We start from the raw sequence: 21,945 nt of genomic DNA on the forward strand, positions 1-21,945 counted from the left end.
GAGCTAGCAATTTCCATTAAGAGTTCCAAGCACTTAAAAAACTGTTCACAATTCAAAACAGGCAAGCAACCGATAGCTGAACACCTAAGCGGACGGGTAAGAAGCCATTTGGGATTGTAGATATGACAGTGTACCTAAGAGTTTAAAAATATCTTTAACAAAAAATCTTTTAAACATTAACTTATTCATATTTATAAGTCTAACGCTCAACTGATTTTTTACCATTTTAAGGATGCTTGCTCACTGCTAAGTAAAAAATAAAGCAAACTGAAAGGTTAACGTTCTAATTAATTGCACTTGAAATGACAAAACTTAGAAAATAATTTATGATATGTCATTGATCAACACTTACAAAAAAGTAACTTCTGCCATGACCAAATCATGAGCAATTTAAACCCCAATAAGTAAGGCGCTAATTTGGTTTCTGCAGCAAAGAGATACAAAGCACTAACTTTTCTCATTCCAGCTACTTAACCCAGCCAATACAAATTCCTGGATAGCACCCTCTCCTTAATGTGGTCTAATGTTTTAATATTCAAACAAAAAATTGTCAGTGTTCACATCAACTTGCTACATGAAGCAAGGCAACTACAACTGTTTTTGAGTTGTCAGCTCGTGTATAGCTCAGTTGTCAGCTGCATATATTTAAAAAAATATAAAATCACATGTGCATTACAAAACCTTGAACAACTTCTTGCTCATCATTTAAATAAGCATCCTGATTACACAAAGATAGGGAAACTTGGTATTTTCTACCTTTCCAGAAGTCTGTTGAGTTCATTTATGTACATTAAAGACCTTCTTCATTGCTCATGTAATGAAAGAGCTGAATGGAAATTTTTTTATGTTTACCCAAGATCCTAGATAACAATTCTAGAATATGATTGGAAGACGTATGTTTTTTAATGTAGGACTAATATTTCTCAATCCTCATTCACTTGAACCCTATAAGGCAAAACCATATTTTAAAAACAGAAAATGATCATCTTGCAATTAAGACACTGGAATGGCAGTTGGAAAGATCACTTTTTACCCCCCTGGACAGCCACTGGAGCTTTCGCATAAAGTTCAAAGATCTTGCCTGGGGACAGTCCCCAACAAAATATTTCAGCTCTCCTGTGTGTTGAGATGCCGGACTTGTTAACTACTACTTCAAAATACTAAACTTACTAACAGACAGCTTCATGTACAGATAAAGAGATTTACCTCTTTCTCAGACAAGGCTGCCAGGCTAGAAATTTTACAACCAGATGATTAAGAATACATCTCATCGCTCCTTTTTCAGGAATATGGAGAAGCTCAATGAAATAAAATTTTCACATATTCGCCAATTCCTTCTCTGTTTTCTATGAACACATAAGGATTACCTTCCTTCCATAAAAATCTAATATAAGAACTTCTAGCTGCAGTTAACACCACCGCATTGAGCTCCTCTCCATTCTGCTATATGAAAGTTCCGATTTGACCTGGACTATAATCCCACCTTTCTAGTCCCTAGACCTTCTCAAGCAATGAACTCCTCCTGCCAGGCTGCTTGCTTGTACTACTTGTTTTCCTGCTGTGTACCTACCATGAGGACAGTGCACTTCCCATAGAGCTCCCCGCCAGAGACTCTCACTGTAAAAAGAAAAACTAAATTTGTCTGAAAAAAAAAAGCCTACATTGTGGTTATTGAAGAATACTGCCACAATCTGATTTTCCTTGAACCCATGTTGGTTCAAGCAGCACTTCATAAACTGTTCCTTAACCTGAATTTTTAGAAGGAATTACATTTAAGCCTTCCAACTTGGCTTAGCACTGTCTCACCAGGCTGCCAGAATAATTTTCCTCACTGAAAAAATAGCTAAGCCTCTGTTAAGCACTGCATCAGTAAGAGAATAATTCTGCTGTCCAAAATGAATGCTGGGGGACTGAAGTTCCTGTGTTGAAACTCTACTTGTTTTCTCACAAATTTCGCTCTAGAACTTTTATCATTAATATTTCCTCCCATTTCTCACTGGGAGCTTACTTATTCTCTAACATTCTTCTCTAAAATAAAACTAAGGAACACATACAAGCAGATATCCTTTTTCATCAAAAGCTCCTAGGACCCAGTACTTCACTTTATTCAAACCGCTCTCAAATGCAGCAGACAGACTTGCCTCAAGCTCCCTGATCCACCGACAACCAGCCTCGGGAGAGTCCAAAACCAACACTGCTGCCCGGAACTGGGCGGCACAACCCACACCAGTAGCTGCGCAGGAACTCGGGAGGGGATTGTGATTCTGCCAGAGTCACGCACAAAAGAGAAAGTTCTCCTGTGGGGGAACCCTGGGACAGAGTTTAAGTTATTTTTGTTCTGCTCAAAGACAACTCAAAAAATGAGTTTGTTGAACCCCACACACCTCAGGACCTGTTTCTACTGTTTTATTACACATGCAATGTGTTCTACAACTCTTGGGACCTGCTTCATTTACAAAACACACTCTCATGCTCTTTTCTTATACATAGATAACTTGATACTTAACTGTCACATAAGAACACCTGAGAAATTCCTTGTTTCGCCAAAACATTTTTAAAATAAAACTTTATTTGTATACTGTTTCCAAATTGAGCAATATTCTTTTTTCCATCACCCATCTGGCAAAGCTTAACTGGAATCAAAAAGAAAAGAAATACACAAACATCTTAATGCAAACTCACTTTGTAGCGCTTTCAGAGACCAGGGTGAAGAATAAAGAATCCTTCTTAGATAACTTGGTGGAAAAAAAAGCAATGGATTTATACAGCTGCACTTCCCTTAATTCTACCTCAAATATTTACACCACCGTGGCTAAGTTGAAGTATAAAATGGAAAAGTGAGTCAAAAAGTAATAAACAGTCAAATAATTAAACAGTAGCAGTCTAAGGAATAGAAATTTACTGTAAAGCAAAAAAATAAATGTTTCTTCAACCTGAGGTTCGCCAGCATCTTAATTTGGAACTCACGTCTCCAAAGCATTTTCCTTCTTTCTTTCAGCCTCAGCAGCTCCCCCCCCCCCCCCCCCCCACTGCCACGGCACCATTAACATATCCCTGCCCCACAAATTGTGCCCTGTACACTCGAAACCACACTTTTCCCTTCAGCGAAAATGGACAGCATTCACTGCAACTGTGCCTACCCTGTATGCACTGAACGGCTCCATCAGCAGGGCCAGACACCGGTGGGTAATCCTGGCACCAACTTGTTTTGTGGCTTTTACCCGTTTAATAAAGAAGTGAGCAGTGATCAGCCTAAAAGCAGGTATTTAAGACAGAGACAGTCTCCTTATTAGTTACAGCTAGAAAGCCATCTGTAGAATCCTTAGCAGAACACAAATGGCATCCTATTCTATATTCATCGCATGAGATTCTTGTCCTCCAGAATTTACAAAACATGCAGGCATTCAATACATCCCCCAGAAACTTTGTTTTTGTAAGCTGCAGGGGGATAAAGCAATGTATAAATCTGCAATAGCAGCAGCTACACCTGAAAATCTCACCTGTTCCACCTATAAATTGGCCCTTCCTAAAGCAGCCTTCAGCCTTATGAAGAACTTAAACCACCTGGTTGGTAACAACAGTATAACTGGATAATTAGACACACATCACAATAATAATTTCTGTTACTGTTCAAACGAGACACCTCAAAGGACTAGCGTACTTTTGCTAGAAAGTTAGTATGAGGCTGAACAAAGAACCATTACATGGACTGTGCATGCAGGATAGTGTTAGATGACTGCCAAAGGGAAGAATATGGAAATCAAGTCACCAAAAGTATTTACACCTGGGCTTCTCTTTGCCTTGGTAAGCAGCTTCCTGAAAATACAGGATCACAACCAATAGTTTTTGTAGACCAAGTTGTCTCTTACCCACTAACTGACTAAACAGATCGAGTTTTGAAAGAACAGTGATGTCTCTAACACAGAGGGAACTGAAAAGACATCTGTGTTTCATATTCGTACTGAAACCAATTGCATCAATCTCATTTCCAGTATCTCTCAAACTTCATTATCTTTCAGATTTTTGCTCTTCTTTCTTCAGAATAACTGTAATTGTCCCATCTATACACAGCAACTCATTTTGATCAAAATGCAGCTTATCATATCAGGCACAGGACAAGACTTCCCAATGCTGATGGTGACTTTATCAGTTAACTCATCTTTATGCTGCCTATGCACTGGGATTCTTTTTCATTTGAGCCAAGGTTTCCTAACCATTAACTAGACAGCTGTCTGTCTAGCTCCCGTGCAGCAACTTGCTTTTATTGCTCTTATCACATTATCTTTTCTCTCCATGAATAAAGTACTTACACAGCCTATAAAATATTTCCTCAGTTCACCACTTCAAAAAAAATTTGTATTTTTTTAAACGGTGAAAACCAACAGTATTGGTATTGCAGTTGGTAACAGAATTCAGTCTTTGCTAAGTCACAGATGTCAGTAGTCTGCACTGCATGTTTTACAAGAGCTATCCCTAAACTAGAAGTTGTGTCGTACTTTGAAACAGCAATTGGTAGCATATCCATGCCCAATCCGAGAGGTGCATACCCACTGTCATAATGAAAACCTTAATAACACAGTTTTGCATTCTCAAGAGTGCTGGTATCCTCAAGCGCTTGGCCATACTGCTTCGCTCTGGCAGTCTTCACATTAACACTGAAATCCAGATGAACACTTTATATCCTCTGTTATGGCAAGACTAAAAACACAAGCAATAAGGAAATAGCCAATAAAATAAAAACAAGTGTAAGGGTCAAAGGTACTTTTTGTCCAAGGTACCTAAGTTTTTGGCAAATTTACTTCTTTCTACAACCTTCAGCAAGAATGAACAGAAAAGACTGCATTCAAAGCAAGCAAGCCCTACTGGAAGAGCAGACAAACTTGCCTGAGGAAAAAAGTTAATGAAGACAGAAACATTGAAAAAGAAATGAAACAAATTATAACCTTGCCAAAGGGCTGAACACTGCCTACTGGCAATTTTGCTCAATTTGTCAGAATTCTATAAGACATTTCAGATCCATTTACAGTAAATGAAGCCTGGTATGAAGAACTAGATACTTCAAAAGGAGAAAACTAAGAGTAAAGATACTTTCTTTTGGGGAACTGAGAAAACAGCAAAATTATACTAGGTAGTATAAACCAAAAATACAACCACAGGTTTGTAATTGTAATGTGAAATGCTTAATTAAAGATCCCTGTTTGTGAGTGGAACTCTACCCAATTTGAGGCATAATACGAAAACAGTGAAAACAATGGACTTTTTAATTAAGATTTCTATCCAACCAAGTTTTAGTAAGTAGGTAACATTTAGAACATCCATGAAAACAAAGGTTTCTGCACAGGACAGATGATTTAGGAGAGCAAAATGATTATGAAATGCGATATAAGACAAAGCACCTTTGTATATTTTGCTGTCCAAGTGATAGCAACTCCACAAAGTGATCTACTCTGCTGCTCAACAGCATCCACCACTGGCTATACAGCTGAGCCATTCAAAGAAACCTGTAGCTGTTCTGGCCTGAATGCCTAATTCCATTTGAATTCATGCTCCCAGCCCCAAATTCCTCAAGTACTTGGATTTCCTTTATGCAGAGAAATAGTAAGACAAAACTGAAATGACAGCCAGCCCCAAAAACACCTTCTCATGAAAAGCAGGTGATTTATCATCCAGCTGATCCTGACAACAGAACAAGATAGAGGCCCAAACTACATGACTTGAACCTCAGTCAGGAATAAATCCCATCAACTATCCAAAAAGAATTTAATGTGTAAGTACCACTTCATAACCCAGATGCTTTAAATTTTCACTGTGCTCCTTAAAATCAGTTTAGCCATTAATAATTAACTGAAATAGTTATTAATGATTAAAACCTCAACAAACTTCATGGGAGTATTTTGTGATACATACTACCATGTATTGATAATCTCTCCAGGACAGCTCATCAATCTCACCACTTGAATTATAAATGCAGTAAGAGAAATAACTTGTTAGCAATCTTTCTAGCACATACTTGAGCCACTCAGAGGGACCATCTGTCATCTTAAGCTCTGCAAGTTGAGTATAAAAAGAAAACAGTAATTACAAAAAAAATTACTCAGTGTTTTGATCAAATATTTTTACTCCTTTGTTCTTGGTTCTGCAGTATATCCAACTCATTATTCTGTACCATTTCACCCATAAGAAAACTCTCTCTATATGCAAGAATTAGAGTTAATAATTAAAATGCGTCCAGAAAAAACAAGTACAGGTCAAGTATATTCTTGCAACTACAATATGCATGTCAGAATTAGCTGCGCCATCTAGATTTAACAATCTTTGGTCTATATTACATATAAAAGTGTGAAAAATGCATGGACACCATAGCCCTAAAAGATCATTTCACATTAAACAGAACACAGACAATAAAGAACTTTAGTGCAGGATCCATTTTTGAAACCTATGGACAACGCAAGTTAGGCAAAACGCATACAGAAATGGAGAAGCACAGAAGTAGTTGCCAAGAAGATTCACACACAAAGTAACAAAAATTACTTGAAAAGCTTACCGCATATTCTTCTGGTGTAACCTTCAGAACATCAAATACCACTGCATCAAAGCTCTTCTTCAGTTCAGCTGAACCTTTGTCACTCAAGGATTCAGAGCTGCTACTCTTCTGCAGAAACAAAAATGCTAATGATATTTTGGTTCTTTCCTCTTCCGTTTTGTTTTTACGCTCCTAAAAGTAAAATTTCTGTTCAAGCATCACTGTTCACAGAAATCTTCTATTGGGCAAATTATCAATTAAAATCACAGAAGATACTTTCTCTTGACAAAGACCTCTAAAATCAGAGACTCGCAAACTGGCTTCAATGGATTTCAAAGGTGGTCTTCAAAACACGACAGCTACATTTCAACACATAATTAAATTCCGATTTTGTTGTCATTACTAACTTCCCTGTCAACAACACAATTACACTGAATTTCAAACTAAAAAAAAATACCACTATGGTGAGGAAAAAGACAAAGCTATTCCTTTGGGGCAGACCAACAAACAGTATCAATCAATCTCTTCCTGTTTCTCTTCGAAGCATTAGAACTGCCAAAAAATTTCACCATGAGCTACATATGTGTTCCTGTTGAAGACACTTAGTCTTTTTTAAACACTAGTAATTGTCATTTGCAAAAAATACCAGATCCTACAATGTTATTTACACAAAGATTTACTACAAAGATTTATATTGCCTGCAAAATACAAATATGGTTCAAAAAACTAACACTTTGTATGAAACTAACTCTTCAGATTGGTTTCATATATTGTTTTCATATGTTTCATACAAAAACAATACATCTACGTTACAAGTAGTCATTTCCTTTATTGTATAGATGCAAACCTAGATTCCCTTCAGTCATTACAAGAAAGAAGGGTTTTTTTGCATGGAGACTGAGCCGTCATATCCAGAAGTACGCTTTACATCTGAACCCCAGGCACACTTATTTCAGAAATACACATGCAGCATGCAACCACTCTGCTGCCCCACTCTCCTCTGAAGACCTGAAAGGCTACGCATGCTTAGTTCCTTCTTATTTTGAGAAACCTGGTATAAAGCAGGCTCTTGACTAAAAAGGAAGAAAAAAGATAAGACCTGTGGACAAAACGATTACGAAAGACCGCAGTTACTACAGTCAACAACTGTATCAAACGTAATGCTTCTTCAGCAAACAGTACACTTGCCTGACGCACAGTATTGCACCCGCTTGCTTTAGCAGTAACACAGCATTGAAATAAGCGCTAATAGAGCTCCCACAACAGTTTTGCTAATACTTTGTCTGGAGAGATTCAAGAGAGAAAACCAGTCTTGGTGCGCAGAGCTTATTCTCACCATTGCTGGGAGCTCCAGCTCAGCTGTGCACAAACCAAGATCTAAAGATTAGACTTTGGCCCACACATACGGCAGGCACTTTCTGACAGTCTGTGTAGTTACACTGCTAATGTTGAAAGTTTTCAGGATCATGGATATGGGTCATATACATAACACACAGATTAATGAGCCCTTCACCAGATCACTTCTGGTGGAAGCCAAATTTCAGCACTGTTTCACTCCACTGTCAGTAACACCTGCGTCACACCTGCTGATGCCAAGGCAGGAAGGAAGATAGCACACGGTCACTGATGCTGGTAAATAGTTCTACTGTGCTCATGTCTTCTCCTGAAAACTTAACAAGGCAGTATTTTAGTGCTATAATATATATTTTGGTTTTGGCTTCCCTCTAACAGAAACAAGAACATTTGAACTCCTTGAGTATTCAGCCAGCTGAAAAACTCGTCTATTTTTAAGCACTTGTTAGAAGAAAATACGTATTTAATAATCATGTCCAGTTTTAGTTAGATTCTTTTAACAGCACCATCTCTCTGCGAAACCCAACTTTGAAAACACCACCAAAAACTCCAAACCAGACAGGCATTTTCAGTAACCAACATACATACAGAAACATTCCAGTTACAAGCCCTCCCTCCTCCTGGTTAGTCAAGTTAGGAAAAAAATACCACTTGCTGAAAGCAGATTCATGTAACCTTGCCAAAATATATTTTACTCAATTTTATCAGATATCATGTAAACATTATCTTGTTGAGTTAAATGAGATCTTTCCTCCAAGAAAATTTTTCTGTTGCACGCCAACAATTGTCCAATCAATGTTTTGTAACACAACGATAAGGGAAGTACAAGAATCTTTATAAAAACAAACAATGGTCTTGGAGACTGATGCCAGCTTTCTCGTCTAAATCTTGACAATACTTGTGAAATTGTGCTGGAGATTATTTGATCCCTTTTGATACCACAACACACCAATTTTCCTTTCACCTTGTTTGTGTTACTTTCTATTTCCATATGCACATGCAAGTGCACAGCACACATGGAGCCCTGCTATCAACACACGTTTAATTATATAAATAAAATTAACACCTTTGGTAAGGTGCAAAGATTCACCCAAGGAAGCAACTGTTTTCAGGACTTTATGGCTCTCATCACTAATGACTTTGTAGGGTTCTTGAATACTTTGTCTTTTAAACAATAGACAAATGAAGAATGAAAGAAAGAGACAAACTGAAATTCACTATGGTGAAAACACATTTCACACTGTAACAAAAGCAATAAACGTAATATGCATCAGCAATGAAGTAACTGTCTTCCCTGAGCAGAAAGCTTAGGTTCTTATCGTATATCTGTACAAGCCAAAGCACATTTCCAGCCACCCTAAAGATGACAGACAAACAGTGCATCTGGAAAGATCACTCAATACACACCGAAGGCAGATTTTCAGTTCTCTCTATGCCAGTACTACAAGGCATTAAAAAACAAACAAACAACAAGAAAAAAACACAACAAAAACCTGAAGAGTGATTTGCAAGAGTTCTGAGGAAAAAAAAAGACAAAACATCAGGTCTCGCAAACCCTCTGACATTGCTTATAATTTAAGAACTAGTCACTACTCTCAACAGCTCCTCACATGGTTGTAACAAAAAGAACTCAAAAAGTTCTGGTACTAATTTCATATCCCCTGCTCCCACTCTTCCTTAACAAGCACATGACAAATGGAAAACTACATTAACTTCAAAATCAGAGGCACCAGCATACGAAGCCAATCTCCATTGCTGAACTGATATGCTCTTTAACTCATGAGCTGCTCACTTCTAGAAACTTTGGTGGGCAGGAGGGGAGCACACCAATGCCTGAATATAGTCCAGGAGACAAAGGAACAACCTTTTTCCGGCGCTGCTGTGTCAGACTGCCCCTCGACACACACATGCAAGTACCTGTCAAAGAAGAGAACGTTTCCCACAGGCCTTGCCAGCCCAGCTTATTGTACTAAAAGCATCCATTATTGTTCAAGCTTGAAAAGCTTCCTTGTACAGATGTGATGTAAGAGAACATAAAAAGGCAGCTTTGGCTACAGCAAGGCTGTAAATGCTAGCTCACGCTTTATTTTAGCATACAAAGGTCAGAACTAAGTTCTTCACATCTAAACTAGGACATATGAAATCAACACACAAAACAAGAATCTGCTACACCAGATCTGTTAAAAGCCAACATTTTGGTGCATTTTAAAAAAAATTGAGTACTTGTGGTCTTAAGTATACAATAACTGAGTTTTGTAATCCTTACCTCTGAAGCAGTAGCTGCAATATTAACACTGCTTGACTGTCCGTTCATTAGGTCCATGCTGCCCACACCATTAATCTTCGGCCCTACATTTACAGCAGCAGGATCATCTCCAAGGCAACTGAACAACCATTCCTACAAAGAGCAAAAAATCAGAAACCATTTCATTCACGTGTTTTAAACAAGATTCAGTATCTAAAATTAAGACAAAAAAAAGTACTTCCAAAATGGCTACACCACTCTGAGGTCCAAACTTCAGATTCAAACACATATTCTAAAATTACCTATTTAAAAACAACATAAACAATGGAAAGTTCCATTGCAGTCCATTACTTGCTGGTAGTAGAGACTTCCATATTCTTTTCCATACTATTTTCTTTATACCAGGTATCGATGTGTAAATGTATGTATTAACCCTAACTTACCGTTAGGCCTGCAACATCAGTTCATGTATGGTTAATTTCCTTTGATTACCAATTTTAAAAAGGATATACCAGATGTTAACTTTATTAGATAACTTTTACAAGAAGTTATCCAATAATTTCCTATCCTATATGCCTATTCACCAGCTTCAAGTCAAAATTATGACATTAAAAGCAATTTAAGAGTACAAGCAGAATTTACTTATCTCCACAAATTACCCAAATTATTTAGTTTAAAACAAAACCACACAAAGGAAAAACTGCATACAGTAACTTTAAATGCATTCTTGCAAGAATACTATTATTTATTATTTCTACACAGAAAAGGCTGCTAACAAATTGAAACCTTTGTCATCCACTACAAAAACACTGAGACTACCCAAGTGTGAGAGTAAAAATTGATTTGGGCTTAAATTTCACGAGATGTTAGTGCCCTCTAGTGTAAAAACGATTATAAACCAGTTTCCATAGGTCTATGTTTGTAACGGGTGTGACTGTTTCTGAAGTTGCTATTATTTATGAAATTAATTTCAGGTTTGTAGTTCAACTCAGAACTATTACATGGTCTGCAAATAAACGGAGAAGGTAAGTGACAGGTAATGGAGTAATACCACTTGACAAAATAGTATTACAGCATCTCATACTGAAGATCTCTACATAATGAAATAACCAAAATAAAGTAATCCAAAAAGCTCTGTCTCCAAGTGACCTAAACCAGGTATGTCATATAAACAAGCCTGGAAGGCAAGAAACTGCAATATATAAATAATAAAAAAAATCTTCCAAAAAAAAGCAGTAACTTTAAAGCGTCATCATAGGAATGCAATACAGAAAGGAGGGCAACCAAAATACAGCCACATTGCAAATTTCAGCCGAACACTATAGTTTCAAGGTAATTTTAAGTATTAAGAGTCCTCTTTAGACCTATGTTCAGCTGTACTTCTGCACTTACATTTTAGCTGATATTATACTAGCAGACTATACAAAGGGAAAAAATACCTCATATTTGGCTTGCGATTGTCACTGCTGTCCCATCCTTTCTTATCTCAATTACCCTTTGGATTGTCTCATATGGAATAATTTCCAAATGCTCAGCTCCCCAATGCCTTTTTCCTATAGTCTTTTCATTTACTGAACTAAAAAGCAAGGAAATAGAACTCTGATGTCTCATAAATTTCCTTTATATAGTGACAGTAGAGGACAGAGGTATCATCTCCAAAACCAGTTTCAGGCTGTCCACCTGCTCTAAGTGGTACGCTTGTCCCAATTCAGTCTTCTCTGCTGAAAAAAATACCCTTTAAAAATTGGAGCTGGGTTAACCATTGTAACTGTAAGAAAAATTGTCACTTTGCACAGTTTCATCATACTATATGGCCCATAATTGTATTGTACAAAGCCAATCTTAAACTAAAGGTTAGATATTTGACCCGTCTCTCACATATACTTCAGTTGTTCCCCTTTCCCATACTAACAGGGCACAACAAGGGGGAGAATTGGAGGAGAACTGTTTCTGACCAAGGAAAAGTAAAAACTGAAGTTGGGGAATTTTCTTGTGGAGGGATTTGGATGGCATCATTTAACACAAAAAATTACATTTATCATAGAAGCCTATGGAGCTGGCAATCTGGCAGAGCAGCCTCAGATAAACAAGAACAAACTAACTTCTCTCTGTGCAACAGAGTTAAAGCCCAGTTTCCCAACAATTAGTCTCGTATAACCCATAGGCACCTAGACAGGCCCTAGCAACTTCCCTCCAGCCCCTATATTTCCTAACACACTCTCTCAAGCCTTAACATAACAGCTCCAGTTTGCTACCTGCTTCCTAAGCTGTTATGAGTTCTGTTTGCATCTGCCCACCTGACTGCCAGACAGACAGGCACTTCTTCCTGTGCTATCTGAACACAGCATGTGCTCATTCACCTAACAGCAGCCTAAATGGTACTGGTGAGATAGACTTTCCACCTTGGAGGACTGTACCTGAAGGGTACAGTGGTGGTGCACGCTGCTCCGTGTTCTCCTTCTATCCGGTTACTGACTGCAATAATTGCAAGAACTCGGTCCCTTAGTCAAGCATGGTTGAAATTGGCCACCATGAGGAGAACAGACTCCTATGAGGCACATAAAACAAAAGGTGATTTTTTTTTTCTAGTAAGCAGAATATCAGTTAGAAAAACCTTGCATGCAAAGGAAATAGATTACAAAAGATATGTACTTTTGAAAGCTGCATTAGACATGAGAACCTCGCCACCCCCATAACAATGAAGTCACAGCAACAACTTCAGCCAGCCTGTCATTTAAGAGAAATATTGGAAAAAATCCGAACACTGGAATAATTAAATCATGTTTGTTGTACTACCCTTCTGCTCAACACCAAAATAAGTAAACAGCAATATCAGAAAGTGACCAACAGTAGAGCTGTTCAGAGCAGCACAGCTGGGTATGTGAAATGACTGTCGCCACACTGCAATAGTGAGTCACACATTAGTTTTCACTGCGGACTCTGTATATCCAATTACAAAAACTGAATTACATTGAGAAATTTGAACTTCCAGTCTGTTTCTCTTCTTCAATTTAATAAATGCCTTTGTGCTTAGAAATGCATTGAATGTGGAATTGAAACTGGTTTATGTATGATGCATAAAGCACTTAAGCATGCATTTATGCCAAGCTGAAGCCTGGACACAGTATGTGGTATCTTCCTACCTCTTCATGCCATACACACCGTACAGTGAAAAGCAAACTAGAAATACTGATAAAAAAGATTTATCATACCCCAAGAATGAAAATGTCTAGACTAAGCAGAGTCTGCTGTCTTCAATGAATGAGTTTTTCTACAAATTCACCCAAGACTGTATTTGATGATCACTGAATTACAGTGACTGATCTATAAATCCCCACAATGGAACGCAGTCCAGTGGAGATGAGCAAGGGACACATGTCCATGAAGCTTGGAATAATGCAGGGTGTGACTGACCACAGCTGTTGCAAAGAAGCTGACTTTATCTCAGCACAAAGGGGATCAGAGGGTGGCCTTTGTTTTAGATAAACAGCTATGTCAGTTGAGCAGATCAACTGCCTACAGTTCCAGCTGAGTGAATCAACTAGTGGTGTAAATGTTTCTCCCTGAGTTCATTTTAAAAAGTGAATGTCTCCCTGAGTTAGCTGGGCCAGTATGGGGGAGTGAATACGTCGTTCAGCCCAGAGTGCAAAAACTGAATCACTAAGAATGGAATTTCAAAGAGAGAAACAGGCTTGAGCTGGCTTCAACCCATGTATTCCTTCCTGGTGACTGGGGACGCCCAACATTGTGACAGTAAACATATTATAGAGACCATTAGTGGGGATCGCATTAGTATTGTGTTTGAACCGTATATTGCAATTGCTATATTAAGTTTAACTTGCATTTGTATTGTGATTTCAGTATATTGTGTATCATTCTGCTAAATCTGAAATTGTCTGTAACACCAACTATCTTCATATAGTAAATTTACTATTAAACATTACAACCTCCATGTGTGGAATACTTAAAAAACCTGGTCAGAGCGCACTGGACTGACAGGTGCCTAACATGACATGTAAGCCTAACTCCCTTCCACAGCAGAACCTAGGGATATTCTTGTCTTAGCCTGGGTCGAACGCTATCCCAAAAATATACTGTACAAACCGCATTTTAAAAGACAACCCTAAAATTACATTAAAAACTTCCTGTCCAGAACAGTACAAAAGCTTTGAGGAAACACAGCCACAGTGCAATTTAACAAACAGCTCAAGAGTCATGATGACCAACATCCTCTTTGTTCTTATTCATAATGTCAGTAAAAAGTGTCATTTGTTTTGATCACGGATCCCCATGAAGTGCCTTGCATGGATTATGACCAATTATGAATGCAGGGTCACTACTGAAGACTTTGGGGACCAAAGAACAGTAGGAACCAAAGAATCCATTCCAGGCACAATCAACCTGAGCTCCTGATCTTGTGGAAACTCACCAGTATTTTGACAAGTAGTACAGAAAAAGCTATTTGACTCTAAACAAAGAATAGAGGTGTATTGGGCTTCACTGAATCTTCACTCCCCCAACACATAGCACAACCTAGCTAGATTCAACTATTCCATACCAGGACCTCAAGACACTTGAGTGAAATCTTGGCACCATTGACTCAATTCTAATCCTGGATCTGAGTGCTTCGATTCTTCATTAGAAGTGTATTTTGACCAGCACTGCTCTGCACTTTCTAAATTAACATTGCTTTTAACCACTGAACACAAGGTAGAAGGTTCAGCGAAACAGGACTTCAAGTTCTTCAAGCAACTGTCACATTCCCCTAATATGCACCAAGTTGGATCCTTCTGCCTGGAAGTACTTTGTGGAACCAATTCATTATCTTGGATGCCTCACTACCCTTTTGATCAGAACTTGTTAAATACAGAACGGGCCAATTAATCTGTAGTTCCTCACCATGCAGGGCTACAAGCAAGAGCCTCTATTACAAATGAGTCGTTTTGTACATGGTAATTCCTATCCCACATGAAGAACATCCAGAAATGTTGGTGGTTTTGGGTGGTGGGTTCCTGTGGGCTTCCACGCCTCAGTAGCCTGAGGTAAAATCTCTCTGCTAAAAAGTCACAACAATATGGCCAAAATAAATCAAACACTACTATAAATATTACAATGTTCAGATGCTGCCACTTTAATGCATTCTCCAGGTACTTTTTCCTTAATCTTTATAAACATACAGTTAAGAAATACCTTTTAGTCTGATTTTTGGTTTTTTTTTTTAGATACATAGAATATGGATTATACTTCCTACAGGATCACTATGTAGATATTGCGAGACTCACTTAGGTCCTGTGTTGCATGTTGAGCAAGCAGGAATACAGGAAATTCTGCTGACCCAGCCCCCAGCACAGACGTCTCGCACACCGAGTGCGCCTCTCACTGGTCCCTATCAAGTTGGCAAGTGGAAGTTCTGGACGTTCTGCTGTATAGCGTGACTCCAGCTGCGTACAAGCTGCCACACACTAAAGTCAACTGTCTGGAAGTGGCTGAAGGTGCCCCACGGACACGCAGGCATCAAGGAAGGTTAAGTAAGGAAGACAAAGCGCCCTGGCACACAGGCACCACAGCCACCACCGTGTACAAGCACTCACGCTGCCTGCCATCAGGGCCAGGGCTGCTCACGCCCGCAGCTCTTTCCTGCAGTTTGGTGCTCAGACACCTCAATACGCCCAGGAGACCTCAGTACATTAGGGCTGTGGCAGCAAAGCCACGTGCTACCCAACACCAAAGAAAAATCACATGTTTGCCCAGCTGTATGTTGTCTGTTCTGCAACAGGAAAGATTCGGGAAGCAGCACAAAGCTACTCTGTGCTAACTAGAGTCATTACAGGTACTGCAGTGGAAAAAAATCCAAGGTAGTCTGAGCAGATCGCCAGGCTTTTAATGCTCCTGACTTAAAGATAAATGCACAGACTCCTTCTCTTGCCCCAGGAGCCACTGTTCTTTATTACTTCCCATTAGAACCCCCCAAACTCCACAGGAGCTATGTACAGCTAGATAAAGCTAGAAACATGTCTAAAGATGGGAAGAAGGCTTACTGTCTAAAATGTAAAAGCAGAGCTAATGGCTAAAAAAACAAAACAAAAAATGTACAAACCAAAACACACCAAAATACAAAATACACACTCCACACCAGAACAAGAAACACCACACACAAAAACCCCAAAATTAAGCAGAAAGTCAGCAAGGAATAGGTGGCAAGACAAAGAACAGTTATCCAACTATGAAAGATTTTGTCAAGTCAAACCCAATTGCACCTTCCAAGCTATATTCTGTAGTTTTACACTCAACCCACCGCAACAAAACATCCAACTAGGTTACTACACTGTAAGAATAAAGATCATATGCACACAGCATTAAAAAAGAAAAATTGAAGCCACCTAAACACATGCTTTAATTCAGTTTTCAGTGAGCATAATAATATTGATGAAATATAAAATTGCAAAACTGATAAAAATACAAACTTCCACAACAGAGGTTTAAATAAAAGCTCAAACAACTTAATATAACCCCACCTTCTTGCAGGGAATTTATCATTGAAGATAATCAAACCCCAGACCTAAAACTTCACATATTATGAGATCTCCAGTCAGACGCATAAATCTTGGCAAAGCATTTGATAAGCTGCCACTAGTGAAGCTTGAGATAAGAGTCACTCACAGAAGACATGCACAGGGTAGAGACATGACGAAAACAGGGACAGAGGAGAAGCATAATTAGAAGAGGAGGAGACTACTAACAGTTCTTACATATGCAATATCAGTACAAATACTATGATAGAACATTTGGAAATGAAGGAAAGCAACATAATACAGTACAAATAAAGCTATCAGATGGACAGAAGAATGGAAAATGAAAGACAAACACGAAAGGATCATTTCGGTTGATCCCTGTAAAATTTCTGCTGTGAATTTCAGCACATCAGTCGGAAATTGCTGCCAGCAATACTGTAAGCATGAAGTAGCCACATGAGATCAAGATGTTTGCATTAGTTATGGACAAATACTACCTCCAAAACACTTCACAAGAGACATTGATGCTGTACTTTATGTAGTTCTGGTCACCTGGCTTCCAAAAGATTTTTTAATGAAATATATACAGGGAAGAGCTTCCAGCTTCTCTGAAGACTCCATTGCAGAAGTGGAAATCAGGAGACCTCAGCTCACTTATGCTAACACACTGAAATCTGCGTGAGGATACACTTGCCATGTTTAAGTATCAGGAGGACAAACCAGAAGTATGAATAAAATGTAAATTTATGCTCAAAATCAGAATACAGACATCAGGTTCTTGAACAGTTTCCAGAAAACAGTACTAAAAAAAATACCAAAAAAAAGTTGCTTAAGTTGATATTACACTCCTTCCTGAAAGAAATCGTTATATATAGTATAGCTAATTCGGTAACAGACTCCTTTTTTCATTGGTTTGATTAGTCCTATTGCAAACTCAAAGCACTTCTATCCTCACACAACAAAACCACTCAGTTATGTCACACAGCCACTCTTTCCCTAAGCATCTGTTGCACAGCAGTCACAGTAGTATCAGCTGTTAAAACTCCAAGACAGATGAAATTAGAATCAACAGGACAGCAACGAATAGAACAAAAAACCCACAATTTATTAGGTTTGACAATGAAGTTTTAATTAAAAAGCTTCATTTAAATATGATCATTAATTTAGATTCTCTTCTCCTACCCCAAAAAAGGTTTTACCTGGACAAACAATTAAGTGAAATTACTATTCTTCTTTAAGACAACACTACCCATACAGCGCTTTCACTATCATGCGTGTGCTCACATTCTGGACAACAAAATCATCTTATTGCTGCTTTTACGCACCTCATTCTCTGACTTCGGGGGCAGAGAAAAGAGAAGAGAGGGGTAACATTAAGGTAATATATAGTAAGGCTCTGTCTCATTCATATTTTACTCAGTTTCCAGCTATCAAGATCATTGCTTCATGGTGCTCCTGTACCCAGTGCTCTCCTCTTTCATCTCAAGTATAACTCGTAGTTTCCATTTCCTCAGATGAGATAAAGAAAAAATCTCAAAAATCCAGGAGGAGAACCTTCTCCAGGGCACAAGCTACTTGTTTGCCAAATCCTATTACAAAAATCAAGCTATTAGCTCAGTTTGTAATCAACTTGAAACAATGAAGAAGTTCACCTCAAAATGGAAGGTTTTAAAATTAGTTACACACAAATAGGAAGCAGATTCTTACCTTTCTGACTTCCACCATTCAAAAGCCAGCTATATCCAGTAGACTGACTCACAGCCAAGAGTCAACTGGTAGATACCTTAGCACAAGGCAACGGATTTTAGCGCTAGCATTGGTACACAGCTGCAAGCAGTAGCAGATCCTGGCCCTCACACAATGCAGGCATGAATGAAGCAGAAGGAAAGCAGCATTGCAGGCAACAAACGGAGTAAGCCAAAAATGTGAACATGTGTACATGCTATTTAAGTTTAGCCTGGGGTTGTAAGAGGTTTGTTTTCTTCTAACAGAAGGTCTCTCCAGCAGAGCTGGGAGCATTATAAGACAAAACTTAAATAATTTAACAGCACAAGAACTGAGTAAGTTTCTGCTCACAAACTGCTTACAAATTATCCGGTTCCCAGAGTTTCTTTCTTTAGAGATCACCTGCAAGCCTCTATTCCATTTTGTAACTCTTTAAAAAGGACACTGCATGGAAAAACGTTTTATTCCTTTGGATCTGGCTATTATTTTGCAATTGCTGTCAGAACAGACTGGACATCCGAAGTTATGATGCATGGTTTGTTCTTCCTCCCATACGCCAAAAGGGTAAGCATTAGGGAACCAAGTTATTTTAGCTCAGAAAGTACATCAGGTATCAGGTTTTGCCCTTCTCCATCTCCCTCTCCAGAATTCAAGCCCACTGACAGTTTAGCCTGTTTGAGCAACATTTCTTCAGATATCTGAAAAAGAAATCCAGGCTTGCTCAGTCAGCAACCAGAGGAGGTTCCCTCCTCACCTCAAACACACAAAACAGGAAAAACATAACCTAGAGACATTTCTGAAAGATATAAACTACTGATATTTATTTCCATCAATAAGTAGTACCAAGAGGGCAAAGAAAATAAATGGGAGTGATTTAAACTAGAAGACGACATTTTTAATTAATTAGGCAGTTCTGTAAGATGATAACCTTTCCACAACTGCCTTTTCCAAGACCCCCACCACATGGCCATGCAGCTGTCAGCTTTGCTAGCAAACAAGAGCAGCAGTAAGTGATTAATGTCACATTGACTAACTGATGCTTAGTTTGCAAAATATTTTTGTTACAGTATAGATGTGCAGACACAATATCAGTGGAACCAACAAAGGAAGAATACATCTGTGGACAACATTCTGAACAGAGAAGTCATACTTAAGAGCATGCAACAGTGGAGCACTGAATGCTGCTAGCATGAATCCCAGGATCCACATAGTCTTTTCAGAGGTACTCGGATCCAGTTTCCTTCATTTCTGGATAATGCAAACACATGAATCGGGAAGAATTATTATAGACTTTGCATCAGCAAAAATATCACAACAGGCTCACTGTGAAAAGTCTCTAGAAGCTGCTTTTATATTCTTAATTTTACTTTTTTTGTTTAAAATAAGGCAACACTAAAAATTCCAGCAGAAGACAAACTTGAAAATCATTATAACAATCTACAAACAGACCCATGTGGACGGCATACCTGTTCTCAGAATAGAAAGTGTACTTCACAGGAAAAAGATTCAGGAAAAATATTTAAATAGAATTTTATGTGCAACCACACACTTGCAAGATCTGCAGAGAAGACAACTGACAGCATGAACTTTGTTACTGTCAATATGCTACAGGAACTCTGTCACCAAGAGTCACCACAACTCACACCCCAAGAACACATATAAGAAGAAAGAGTGATGAAAACTGAGAATGGGGATCTAGACTGAATATTCTGTGTAAACCTACACATCACATATGGATGTAAAGAAAACTCAAAGACCCAGGCAACTCATCGCATAATCTTCTATATGCATTAAGTGCTTGAGTCAAAATCACAGAATCACAGAATGGTAGGGGTTGGAAGGGACCTCTGTGGGTCATCTAGTCCAACCCTCCTGCTGAAGCAGGGTCACCTACAGTAGGCTGTAGAGGACCTTGTCCAGGCGGGTCTTGAATATCTCCAGAGAAGGAGACTCCACAGCCTCCCTAGGCAGCCTGTTCCAGTGCTCTGTCACCCTCAGAGGGAAGAAATTCTTCCTCATGTTCAGATGGAAATCGTGAACAGCCAAATTAAAAACAAGATAAAAATCTATCCTAAGATGGTTTGGTTAACAAGTGAGAGATGACAAGCTACCAACTGCTGCTGAGTAACAGCCTCCAAATCCATGGAATTAAAGACTCACTACATACACCTGTGCCTCAACTGTACACCTTCTTTGCACAGTAAGACAAGGAAGACTTACATTTAGGGAAAAGGAGGGAAAAACTCCTCCTACATTGAATTCCTGTCTTTCTCATTCAGGAAGAAGAAAATATTGTTGCGAGAACATTTTACTGTAATTTTTGTGAAGCCTTTAATAGACAATGAGGATCTTTCTTGAATAAGACACACATCATCTTAGTCTATTTGAAAATTCAGCTTTCAGAGAGATGAGTACAGTCTTTATCAATAACACCTGTGATGACACTTCAACAATATACTCTAATTATTCTTTTTTTAACATCATGCATCGATACAGAAGTGTGCATTGTTGCTATAGAAATGGTGCTAACAGGAAAAAATCTAACAGCGGATGAATTATTTATATTTGGTATGTGACTATTATGTGGAACTACAATAGACATTTGGGGAAGAGAATTGGATCTTCTGCCTGAGCCACTATCCCCTGTATTCCTTTATGAAAGCACGTCAAACTCAGAGTATCCAACTTCTACAAGCAAACAATACACAAACCAGTCATTTATCCATCCAAGCATCCACATCTTTTCCACATTTCCACCTTTGGAAGAACATCAGTAAATCAGCCAACAATCAGAAAGCAGGTAAAGACCCAAACACCAACAGCTCAATACTAAATACTTTTCTTCACCTAATACCAGCCAGTAACTTCTGACCACCAAAGAAAGCATCTGCCTAATTAAACATGATACAGAAACTGAGCAAATCCAAGTTAATTAACACAAATCTAGGACTTCGACAAACCAAATGGATGTTGGAACCTTGTTTTAAATGTTCAAGAATGACCAAACAAATGCAGATTTGTCAGCTGGCCCAACCGGATGTCAATGACTTCCTCAAAGCGCCTGAAATTGGAGACCAAGCATATTTTCACTATACAACTGAAATAATTTACAGCGAATATTGTCATGAAGGATATAGTATATATTTACGATCGTATAAGACTTTCTTCTTGTTATCAAAGCAGAAACTTACAGTAGATTACAGGGGAATCTTGTCTCTGTAGACACTCAGGACAGACAGGAATTTATTTAAAGGCCTGAAATTCTGGTATATCCACCTTACTTCTTGTACACTAACAGCAACAGTTGAATCACCAGAAAAACTAAACGCGATTTCAGGTAAACGGAAGTATAAGAGAGCACCCTGCTGGAGCTATTTCTAAGCCATCTATCTACATTATTGATGAAAGATTCTGCTCTAAAGGAGGAATGACAAAATAAATAAATACAGTTTGTATGACTTGTATAACTGATGTAGAATACAATGTTTTCCAGAAGACATCAAAAAGACGCTGTGATGTAGCATAAGCATTAATTTGAAGAGCATACCTGGCAAAGCACTAGAACCAACTATGCAAAAACATTTGTA

General features: G+C 38.5%; 1 protein-coding gene across 8 annotated transcripts in view; it reads right to left on the minus strand.

Moving 5' to 3' along the window:
• The window catches only part of RALGPS2 (Ral GEF with PH domain and SH3 binding motif 2), a 124,279-nt gene that overhangs the window by 87,335 nt on the left and 14,999 nt on the right, over nt 1-21,945 (minus strand). For 4 of the 8 annotated variants that reach the window (XM_075422564.1, XM_075422563.1, XM_075422570.1 and 1 more), the window contains exons 2-3: nt 10,143-10,274; nt 6,545-6,652 (exon numbers count right to left, since the gene is read on the minus strand). In XM_075422564.1, the coding sequence (XP_075278679.1) occupies nt 6,545-6,652; nt 10,143-10,274 (240 nt within the window). Of the gene's footprint in view, nt 1-6,544; nt 6,653-10,142; nt 10,275-12,523; nt 12,670-17,958; nt 18,011-21,945 lie in introns of those variants that run through there. The other 4 variants (XM_075422567.1, XM_075422565.1, XM_075422568.1 and 1 more) reach the window with 3 other exon arrangements.

This window comes from Opisthocomus hoazin, chromosome 6, assembly GCF_030867145.1.
Source record: "Opisthocomus hoazin isolate bOpiHoa1 chromosome 6, bOpiHoa1.hap1, whole genome shotgun sequence".
NCBI lineage: Eukaryota > Metazoa > Chordata > Aves > Opisthocomiformes > Opisthocomidae > Opisthocomus > Opisthocomus hoazin.